We start from the raw sequence: 12,058 nt of genomic DNA, 5'->3' as shown, positions 1-12,058 counted from the left end.
TATCCATTCATCTGTTGATGGGCATCTAGGTTGTTTCCATCGTTTTGCTATTGTGAACAATGCTGCCATGAACATAGGTGTGCATATGTCTGTTTGAGTGATGACTCTTATTTCTTTAGGATATATTCCTAGGAGTGGGATTGCTGGTAAGTATATTTTTAAATAACAGAATTATAGCTGTCAGCAAGCAAGAGGTTAGAGTTGGTGGGAACAGGAGAATCGTGTGTCTGTTTGCCACTAGTACTTTTTGGAACCGAGAGACTTGAGCCAAGAACTAAGCACCATAGTGTTTGACAGGCTTCTTTGCTCTTAAACCTCCTTCAACCCCCAGCTTCTGGATTGAGCAACTATTCTAACTCATTTCATAAGCAAAGCAGGCCCCTGTGAACTGAGAAGGCAATAGCCAGATATAGTTTGGATTAAGATGAGATATAATAGGCGCAGAGAGTTGAGGTTGGGCCATAGTGAGGAAGAGAAGAAAATATCATATTTAAACAGAGGCTGTCCCCTAAAAAACGTAGTCCAAGTGGTAATACAGGATCTGGGCCAGCAAGGGTGAATGCAGAAGAGGCACGTGTAAACCGGAAAACCAAACCTGTTGCCATCGAGTTGATTCCAACTCATAGCGACCCTATAGGACAGAGTAGAACTGCCCTCATAGGGTTTCCAGGGAGTGCCTGGTGGATTCGAACTGCCAACCCTTTGATTAGCAGCTGTAGCTCTTAACCACTATACCACCAGTGTAAGTACCCAATAGATGTATAATTGGAGGTCTAGAAGACATTTCAAGGGTTTTCTGCTTTTTGGAATTCCTCCTAAAGACCCTCAGCCCCATCTCCGTAGACTGGCCCCTGGGATCCCAGTCTGATGGTAGCTGTGCTCTAAGACTGGATGAAAATTTTATGTTTTCCAGTACATTTAACATTACTGTAGTGAATATGGCTCTTGCAAACGGTTAATCTGGTCAGCTGCTCACTGAAATGTTAGCGGTTCAGGTCTACCCACAGGCACCTCAGAAGAAAGCCCTGGCAATCTACTTCCAAAAACTCAGTCATTGAAAACCTAATGGAACGCAGTTCAACTTATGGGGACACACATGGAGGCACCGTAAATTGGGGTCATATGAGTTGAGGTTGCATGAGTCAAAGGCAACTCGACAGCAGCTGGAGTTTTTTTTGGTACTGAATATATAATTATATTAACAGAGAATTCTCCCTTTTCTTTTATCCTGGAATGAAGCCACCTGCCTCTTATTTCTATTTGGATAGTGGTTAAGTTTCTGTGTAATAAAGTGTGTTGCAGGGATGCATCTTGAAGATTAACAAAAGTATTTCAATTTATTATATTCCTAGAACAGTATCCTATATTATCTGAAATCAACATCCAGCTTACCTATAACAATGAATATTTTTATTTCAGGCCCAGAAGTTGTTTCTCACAGAGAACTGTTTTTTTAGGAGTTAATACATTTGAATTGTTAAAATACATTGGGATCATTAAGCAAAGTTAGCCCAGACATTTTTTTTTTAAGTGTGCTTTAAGTGAGTTTACAATTCAAGTCAGTTTGTCATAAAAAAAAATTTATACACACATTGCTGTGTGATCCTAGTTACTCTCCCTATATTGTGCCAGCACACTCCTCCTTTCCACCCCAGATTTCCTGTGTCCATTCAACCAGCTCCTGACCCTCTCTGCTTTCTCATCTTGCCTCCAGACAGGAGCTGCCCATTTAGTCTCATGTATCTACTTGAGCTAAGAAGCACACTCCTTATGAGTATCACTTTACGTCCCATAGTCCAGTCTAATCTTTGTCTGAAGAGTTGGCCTCAGGAATGGTTTCAGCTCTGGGCCAACAGAGAGACCGGGGCCATGTCTTCCAGGGTCCTTCCTGTCTCAGTCAAATCAGTAAGTCTGGTCTTTTTACTAGAATTTGAGTTCTGCACCCCACTTTTCTCCTGCTTCATCAGGGACTCTCTGTTGTGTTCTCTGTCAGGGTGGTCACTGGTGGTAGCTGGGCACCATCTAGTTCTTCTGGTCTCAGGCTGATGGAGTCTTTAGTTTATGTGGCCCTTTCTGTCTCTTGGGCTAATATTTTCTTTGTGTCTTTGGTGTTCTTCATTCTCCTTTACTCCAGGTAGGTTGGGACCAATTGATGCATCTTAGATGGCTGCTCGCTAGCTTTTAAGACCCCAGACGCCACTCACCAAAGTGGGATGCAGAACATTTCTTAATAAACTTTGTTATGCCAGTTGACCTAGTGTCCCCGGAAACTATGGTCCCCAGACCCCCGCCCCTGCTACTCTGTCCCTCGAAGTGTTTGGTTGTATTCAGGAAACTTCTTAGCTTTTGGTTTAGTCCAGTTGTGCTGACTTCCCCTGTAGTGTGTGTTGCCCTTCCCTTCACCTAAGATAATTCTTGTCTACTATCTAGTAAGTGAATACCCTTCTCCCTCCTGCCCCACCTCGTAACCATCAAAGAATGTTTTTTTCTATGTTTAAACCTTTTCTTGAGTTCTTATAATAGTGGTCTTATACAATTTTTGACCTTTTGCGACTGACTGAATTCACTCAGCATAATGCCTTCCAGATTCCTCCATGTTATAAGATGTTTCATGGATTCATCGTTGTTCTTTTATCATTGCGTAGTATTCCGTTGTGTGAATGTACCATAATTTGTTTATCCATTCATCCGTTGATGGGCATCTAGGTTGCTTCCATCTTTTTGCTATTGTGAGCAGTGCTGCAGTGAACATGGGTGTGCATATATCTGTTCGTGTGACGGCTCTTATTTCTTTAGGATATATTCTATAGAGTGGGATTGCTGGATCGTATGGTACTTCTATTTCTAGCTTTTTAAGGAAGCGCCAAATCGATTTCCAAAGTGGTTGTACCATTTTACATTCCCACCAACAGTGTGTAAGTGTCCCCATTTCTCCACAACCTCTCCAACATTTATTATTTTGTGTGTTTTGGATTAATGCTAACCTTGTTGGAGTGAGGTGGTATCTCACTGTAGTTTTGATTTGCATTTCCCTAATGGCTAATGATCGTGAGCATTTCCTCATGTATCTGTTAGCTGCCTAAATGTCTCCTTTGGTGAAGTGCCTTTTCATATCCTTTGCCCATTTTTTAACTGGGTTGTTTGTCTTTTTGTTGTTGCGGTTTTGCAGTGTCTTGTAGATTTTAGAGATTAGACGCCGATCGGATTTGTCATAGCCAAAAATTTTTTCCCAGTCTGTAGGTTATCTTTTTACTCTTTTGGTGAAGTCTTTTGATGGGCATAAGTGTTTCATTTTTAGGTGCTCCCAGTTATCTAATTTCTCTTCTGGTGTTTGTGCATTGTTAGTAATGTTTTGTATTCTGTTTATGCCATGCATTAGGACTCCTAGCGTTGTACCTATTTTTTCTTCCATGATCTTTATCATTTTCGATTTTATATTTAGATCTTTGATCCATTATGAGTTAGTTTTTGTACATGGTGTGAGGTATGAGTCTTGTTTCATTTTTTTGCAGATAGATACCCAGTCATGCTGCACTGTTTGTTAAAGACACTGTCTTTTCCCCAATTAACAGACTTTGGGCCTTTGTCAAATATGAGCTGCTCGTAGGTGGATGAATTCATGTCTGGATTCTTAATTCTGTTTCATTGGTCTGTGTGTCTGTTGTTGTACCAGTACCAGGTTGTTTTGACTATCGTGGCGGTATAATAGGTTCTAAAATCTGGTAGTGTGAGGCCTCCCACTTTGTGCTTCTTCTTGAGTAATGCTTTACTTATCCGGGCCCTCTTCTGTTTCCATACAAAGTTGGTGACTTGTTTCTCCATCTCAGTAAAAAATGCCATTGGAATTTGGATCTGGATTGCACTGTATCTGTAGATCGCTTTGGGCAGAATTGACATTTTCACAATGTTGAGTCTTCCTATCCATGAGCAAGGTATGTTTTTCCACTTATGCAGGTCTCTTTTGGTTTCTTGCAGTAGTGTCTTGTAGTTTTCATTGTATAGGTCTTTTACGCCTCTGGTTAGATTTATTCCTAAGTATTTTGTCTACTTGGGGGCTATTGTAAATGGTATTGATTTGGTGCTTTCCTCTTCGAGGTTCTCTCTGTTGGTGTAGAGGAATCCAACTGATTTTTGTATGCTTATCTTGTATCCTGATACTTTGCTGAATCTTCTGTTAGTTCCAGTAGTTTACTTTTGGATTCTTTGAGGTTTTCTGTGTATAAGATCATATCATCTGCAAATAGAGATACTTTTACTTCTTCCTTACCAATTTGGATGCCCTTTATTTCTTTCTCTAGCCTAGTTGCTCTGGCTAGGACCTCCAGCACAATCTTGAATAAGAGTGATGATAAAGGGCATCCTTGAGCCTAGACATGTTTTATTGGTCCACTCAGGAGAAACAGGAGTAATTCCAAAATGCAATATGTGAAAATCCATATGTTTAACAAAGAAAAATTAGGGTTCAGTTCTAAACTAAAGGAATCTCCCCTATAAAAACGTGTTCCATCACAGGAGTCCTTTCATAGTAAGCTAGCTATCTTATACATGATTCTATTTATCTAAATTAAAAAAATCTGTTTTCATGTATTTCACAAACACATCTATTGCATATGTTGCATCCACTTGCCCCATTGTGTGACATTTATTGGCCCAGCCTAGAATTTGGTCTTTGACAACCAAAAATGTTGCCCTTTATAAGATGCCAATCTCAAAAATGTTAACAATATACCCGAAGCATCTCTTAACAAAGAATTTTGGATTTATTGACCATAAATTTATCTTAAATCTGTTTATACTTTCGTTTGTGCTGTTTTGAGGATAATGAGTTGCATATTTTCCACTTGTATGTAAGTATTATCCCTTTTTCCCACAAGTCAAAGGTTGCAAACTCAAATGTCTCACATAAAAAGTCCATGAAGTGGTTCCGGTGTAAGGATTAAAAACAGGAGAGTGGGCCTCCCATTTAGAGGGACCAACCACTCTCAGTTTTAGCCCATTGTTACCACGTAGAAATGTGGGACCAGTGTGGCCAAAATGTTCTAATTTTTCACTAGAAGCCTCAAATCTGAATTTTTAGATGTTGTCAATTCAAAAAAAGTTTTAAAAAGACAGGGTGCAGAGCAAATAGTCTGCCATCTGTAGGTGTCTCATGCCTTGTCAGTTTATTTCTGTCTTTTATATTCCAAATGCACTTCCTAGTTTCTGGGCCATGGTATATGAATCCATAGTCCCCTGATTCTCCACCTCCTAAGTTTGACAATGTTTACGATATCATTCTTACAGCTTTATTTTTAAGACACTAAATTCTGTGATTATATAGAAATAGCTCCATGTTCTACCCTAACTCAAGACATGCTAATGCACAATATTAGAATTACAAAATCAGTCTTTTCATTTGTTGTTATCAATTGTTCTTGAGGGTGAGTGGCAATTTCCAAGATGGTGAATGGTCCCAGGCCAACTCTTCTTTCCTTCTCTCTGCAGCCGTCATTTCATCAAGCTGATAACATTCGAGGAACCCGCCATCATGGGCTAGTGGAGAGACACACCAGGAACCGCTTCCACCCCCTGCATCGAAGGTCTGGGGACAAGCCAGGACGACAAATATCCTTTTTCACTGTCTGAGAGGAGTGTTCGTTCTGAAATGTTTGAAAGATTTTCAGGACTTACCTTCTCTGGAATTCCCCTTTGGCCTCAGAATCTTCATTTTATCTGATGAATAGAGGGCAATAAAAATAAATTAGGTGGAAACTAGAAGCATCTCTGCGGCCAAAATTTGGAAGGATCACCGTAGGTGTTTACTTTATGAAAGCATTGGTAAAGTTGGGTTTAATGAAATAACGGAACATAAATGACATGTAATTCAGCCCATTGCCAAGTGTTCTTGGCATTTTCTTCAGAAATCAGCCAAGTCAGAGTTAAACCTGGCTTTGAATCAGCTTAGAGAGATTAGGCTATCTAGCTACAACACATACAGATATTGAATTTATTTGTGTTTCTTTTGACCCGCTATTAGAACTTACAGAAGAAATTTCATATACTTTTCTATTTGTGGAATTTTAAACTCAATGCATGGTAACTGAAATATAAACCTGTTATTTAGGAAAATTCTTATACAGTGATGAACACTCACACCAAACTCTATATTGTTAAGTAGAACTAAAGAAAAGGAGATTGTGAATTCATATCCCAGTTATATTTACCCAGTACTTACTAGGGGATGGAGGCTGCTGTGTGACCAGCATTGAGCTAAGGGCTTTGGGAATACAGAACTGAGCTGGAATTTGCAGGAGAGGACGCAGAAGAAGAGCACCAGGAGGTCCTGTGCTCTCACTTCACTCTTCCTGGCACCCAGACACGGGTAGAGGAAGAAGAAAGGCGGGGTGAGTCTTGTTGCAGAGATCTGAATTCCTGGCAATGAGGTTAGAGTTAGCTTCACAAACCCAGAAACCAGGAAGTGGGGGAGGGCACTCATGTTTACTAAGCACCTACCCATGCCAGGCTCTGTGCTGGGCAATTCATACCATTTAGTCTTCAGCACGTGCTGAGTAGTTTAGTTTTTTAAGCCCCATTTTCCAGTGAGGAAACTGAGTGTCAAAGTAACTTGCCCAAAATTCCACTGCTAAGGTTGGAGGAGCCCAGATTCAGCCCAGGTCACGCTGACTGCCAAACCTATGCTCCTTCCCCGTCCTACACATGTTCAGTCAGCAGTGATTAGGACCATGTACAAGAGAGACCCCATGTGAGGGGCCAGAGAGGGGAGACCCTGTGTGAAGGGCTGGAGGAAGGGAGACCCTGTGTGAGGGGCTGGATAAGGGGAGCACAAAGGAAATCACTACTTTTCTTACCCTCAAGCTTCTTGCAGTTTATAATCTCTTTGGAGGCAGGGATGATGACCCCAGGGAATATATATTTCTCCCCTCTTCTGTCCCCCCCCAACACAGCTACCCTAACTTCTAGTTTTGTATATTAATTATGTGGCCATTATCAGGGAAGATGAAGATGATGAATGATTTTGAGAATTCCTTTCTGGAATGTGTCATAACTTTTACATAGGATGCAAAAGGAAAAGGGAAACTGAGGTAATTCTTCAGCTAGTTCACATGTAAGAGTGGAGTAGTACATCAAACCATTGTCTACATTGCTTGGAATTTTCCAGTAAAAGACTTAAAGTGTTTCTTTGCTCTATTTAACAATTTATCATTTTTCTAATTCCCTTTCCCCTGTAGATGCTCTCTTTAGATATATGATGTTATACATTATACATAATGTATTCTGACATAGTCTAAATACATACATATACACATAGCTTTATTAACCAAAGGAATACATTTTAGAAGAGGAGGGATTGAAGAAAAGAGAGGATAAAGTTCATTTGAAAAGGATTTGTTTTAGACACTGTAGAGATACCAGTGAACATAATATAGTCCCTGCCCTCAAGTTGCTTATAGTCCAGTGGGAGAGGCAGCTAAGCAAACCAGTAGTCACAGCCCAGTGCGAGGTGCTATAGTTGAGGCAGCTGTGTGAGCTCATACAAGGGACAGCCTGAACCAGTCATGGTGGGGGTGTCCGAGATGGCTTTCTAGAGGAAAATCTACTTACTCTTGAAGGATAAGTAAGAAATAAAGGGATAACTTGTTCATTCATTCAACAGATTTTTTTCCTTTATTATTATTTGTGTGTGTGTGTGTGTGTGAAAATATACACAACAAAACATATACCACTTCAACAGTTTCTACACGTACAATTCAGTGACATTGGTTACATTCTTTAAGTTGTGTCACCTTTGTTGGCAACCTTTTTCAAACTATTTCACCATCAATAACAGAAACTCACTGCCCACCTAAACTTTTCATCTATCCTTTTGAATTGCTATTGTCAATTTGATTACATATAGATAATTCTTTAAAAGAGTATAATGTGTAATGCAGGCATTCAGGGGATAGTTTCAGCTAAGAGTTAAAGATTTCCTCAGGGTAATACTTTCAAGGGTTTATCCAGCCTTAGTGGCTCCAGAAAGTCTGAATTCCATGAGAATTTGAAATTCTGTATTTAACAGATATTTTTGAGTCTCTTTTCTGTGCCAGTTATTGTCCTGAGCACTAAGGACTCAGTGGTGAATAAGACAGACATAGTCCTTGCCTTCTTGGAATTTACAGTCCTTTGGGAGATGACAGACAGCAAGCAGGTGAAAAAAATAAAAAAATTAAGGGAGATAATTTCCATGGCAGTAAGTACTGTGTAGAGAGTAAAGCAGTTAGGGAGGGAATGTTGCAGGCAGAGGAAGCAGCATGTCCCAGAGGAGGAGGCTACATTGCATATTCAGTAGATTCTCTTTTCAGGTGATATATCTGTCTTAGTTATCTAGTGCTGCTATAACAGAAATACCGCAAGTGGATGGTTTTAAAGAACAGAAAATTATTTTCTCGCAGTTTAGGAGGTTTGAAGTCAGAATTCAGGGCGCCGGCTCTAGGGGAAGGCTTTCTCTGTTTGCTGTGGGGGAAAATCCTTGTCTCAGCTTCTGTAGGGTTCTTCTTGGCATTCCTTGGAGATGTCCATGTGGTGTCTCTGTTTCCCCCATTTGTGCTTGCTTGCTTCTGTGCCTAATCTGCTCTTTTTGTATCTCAAAAGTGATTAGCTTAAAACACACCCTACACAGAAGGTCTAATTAACATAACGGAGAAAACCCTGTTCCCCAAATGGGATTACAGCCACAGGTATATGGGTTAAGATTTACAACACATATTTTTTTGGAACACAATTCAATCCATAGCAGTATCATAGGGTATAATTGACCCTACATAGGGTCAACTTATGAGAGTAATGGCAAAGCAGATCAGCTCAGAAGGGGAGGAGAAGCAGAAACCAAATTAATATAGAGCTAAAGTTGTTCATCAGAAAGTATGAGTCTGATTCACTGATCATGAGGTCTCTGTGGTCTCCTCCTAAGCCCCTAATTGGGGTTCTAATTGGGGACCCAACTAATTGGGAACCCAACATCTGCCAATGCAAAGAAAGTTCTTAAGATAGTCCATTCATGAAGCAGCAAGTTTGTTAGCTTCAAATCTCTTTTGAGGAACCAAGGGGCCATGAGTTAATAATAAAATATAAAAGTGGGATGATTTTATATTAAAGATATTAATATATCTAGGAGAACTTGGAGGAGGGCTGTGATTCCATCTTTCCTTTTGCAGCCTGCATTCTGTTGGTGGTGAAACACTTAGCTTTAAATTTTTGCCTTTCACACTTGTCTATTACCTTCTTAATGAAGTTCCATCATTTGAAAGTATTAAAACTGGTTTGAATCTTTGTTAGAACAAAAAAGGAAAAGCATACTCAGAATTCTCTTTTTACAGCTATTTCTTGGCTTGGGTGTTAGTCTTGGGAAGATTGTCATAGACAAGGGTTCAGTCCTATGGTTTGGTGATCTCAAATAAAATGAACATTGTTGAACAAATATTCCAGCCTCCTCCCAGAGTGGGCAGCCACAATAAGCAGAGCTCTGGCACAGGGTGATGCCTTTTGGTGTGGGCGGCCATACTGCAGAGAAGGCTGGTATGTGGACTTTGCTGTTGGTGTGGGTGGCCGTCACATGCAAAGACCGGGGCACTGCATTGGCTGAGCCCTGGCCTGGGCCCCCAGACTAGGCAGAGGAGAGGTGCTGCCCGGTCTTGTTCCTGGCTGGAGGCCTGAGCTTAAGAACTCAGAGAAGAAGCTCTTGTACTAGAAGAAACAGAGCTCCCTTCTGTAACTGCCTTTGTCTTCTGTGGCCCTTCTCACTCCTCGAGGGCAGAAAATATGCTGTATCCCAAACACCATCTTGTTGAATTTCTGGACTATTAGCATAAATTTACAGCAAATACAGTATGTTCTGAGATCTGTGGGTAAGATGTTGAAAAAGAAGGGAACCCAATGAGTAATCATAGGAGAATCTTCCTCTAAAAGAGATGGTTTTTGAAAGACAGAAGAAGAAGTTTAGGATATTTCTGATTTGTATTCCCAACAAGGTTTGGGAATACTGCATCTAGGAGTTAGGGTGACCAGTCAGGAAGAGATGCCTTAAGACCCTCCAAAGTTACTGGGATCGGCCTTGCTTTGATCTTTTGTATCACAATGAAATGAAAATTTTAGGACATTGGTTTACAGAATACAGTTTCTTTGAAATGCTTGACTGAAAAGGGTCCCATGGCCTATTAAATTTGAGAAACACTGCACTTTCTGTCCCCTTCTTGGAGCTTCACAGTACATATTGGGGCTCTGAGATGCCCTGCAAGTAAAAAACTTCTTATCTATAACCCAGGGTTTCCAAAACTTATTTGATCACAAAGCCCAATTTTTACCTAACACCCATTACCATATTGAAGGACTAGGAAATACTGGTCTTCAGAGTTTTAAGGGAAAAATATGACTTCAAACTTCCACATGCAACCTATTTACCATTCGTCTGCCGAGGGAAACTGGAAGATACCCTCATCTATGCAAGGACTCAGAAAGATCCCACTCATGTACCTCCTGTAAAATTTGACCTTAAGATGTATTCTGGCAGGACATAGTTGGAGGTAAAGGAACAGAAAGAAGTAGACTGGCGGTGAAGACACAGCTAAGAAATTAGAAAGGGACTGAATTTTTATATACTAAATCTGACCTCGGAACTCATCTTGGTAGGTGGATTCCGAGTCCACTTGCCTGCCAGCAATGAAAGGTCACAGGCCTGCCCTGCAAACTCTGTCCCTGGCAGAACACAGACTTCCAGAGGGTAGGAGAGAAAATGGCCACCTCTAGGCTACCTCTAGAAGGCGGTTCCTGAGCCCTACCCCAGGTGCGCTTACCACATGGGTACAGGAAGCCAAAAGAAGAACCCCGGCTCTGCTCACCCAGCCACAAATCAGGCAGCACAGAAAGAGGCAGGGTGGAACTTGTTTTTAGCTTCTGTGGCTCAGTGACCCCACCCACTGGTAAATGGGCCAACAGATGGCCTCTCTTATCAACAGAAAAGCTACTCCCTTTCCTCTAGGGGAAGAGTGAGTAAGAACTGTATCCTCTAATACTTCCCGAGTTATAAGGAGTAGGAACCTCCTTGTCAATGGACTGAGTCAGGAGCAAGAGGAGAAGAGAAGGGTTTTCCTCTACAGAACTGCAGGGTGTTGGGGAGAGAGGGACCAGCCTGGGATGACTGAGATTTCTAACTTGAGCACCCAAGTGCGTGGTGACATGTGGACTACAAGAAGAAGAGCAGGTGACAGGGTAGTATGTGTAATTACTTGGATTTTAGATGGAATTTGAGGTGTCTAGGGTATGATTTAAGGAGCTCTGGTAGTGCAGTGGTTAAGCATTAGGCTGCTAACAGAATGGTCGGTGGTTCAAACCCACCAGCCGCTCTGCAGGAGAAAGCTGTGGCAGTCTGCTTCTGTAAAGATTACAGCCTTGCAGATCCTATGGGGCAGTTCTACTCTGTCCTGTAGGGTTCCTGTGAGTTGGAATTGACTCGATGGCAGTGCTTGGGTTTGGTTTGGGGGGTATTTGTTAGATAAGTGGAGTAGGCAGTTAGACATATAGACTGGCACAAGAACTCTTGGGAGCTGGAGGTATGAATTTGTGAGTTACTGGACTATGGGTGGTAGTTGGAGCCACAGGCATGGATGGGAATTGCTCAGTGAAAGTGCATGGAGGTCAGGGGTTCTCAACCTTTGAGATTAGGGCTGGAGCTCATAGTGCCCTGGGGAGCCTTCCCAAAGTGTCCATGCCAGAGTCTCCTCCTCCTTCCTTGCACCCTCTCTGCCTGGTCCCCAGCAATGCTGAGTTTCCTCTCCCTACCTTCCCTTTGAGAATCACCTCTCTGCAATTAGTAGATGAGGGCGGAAAGGCTGTGAGGCTGCAGGATTGAAGGCAAAGTAGGAGGAGCCAGCAAAGGTGCCTGAAAAGGAGTACACAGGGTTAAAAACAAAGGCCCATGGTAGGGGGAGAGGCATATATATATATTTTTTTCTCTTTTTATTTATTTATTTTTTTAATTGTACTTCAGGTGAAGGCTTACAGAACAAATAGTTTCTCATGGAAC

At 41.4% G+C, this 12,058-nt stretch overlaps 1 protein-coding gene across 1 annotated transcript in view; it reads left to right on the top strand.

The window, feature by feature from the left end:
- CRTC3 (CREB regulated transcription coactivator 3) overlaps positions 1–12,058 on the top strand; it is a 108,239-nt gene that overhangs the window by 54,197 nt on the left and 41,984 nt on the right. The window contains exon 2 of the mRNA XM_023725962.1: positions 5,485–5,604. Within this exon, the coding sequence (XP_023581730.1) occupies positions 5,485–5,604 (120 nt within the window). The remainder of the gene's footprint in view (positions 1–5,484; positions 5,605–12,058) is intronic.

Source organism: Trichechus manatus, unplaced genomic scaffold (genome assembly GCF_000243295.1).
Source record: "Trichechus manatus latirostris isolate Lorelei unplaced genomic scaffold, TriManLat1.0 scaffold00009, whole genome shotgun sequence".
Lineage (NCBI taxonomy): Eukaryota > Metazoa > Chordata > Mammalia > Sirenia > Trichechidae > Trichechus > Trichechus manatus.
The sequence above is the reverse complement of the archived record's forward strand: the minus strand, read 5'-3'. Positions and strand labels throughout refer to the sequence as shown.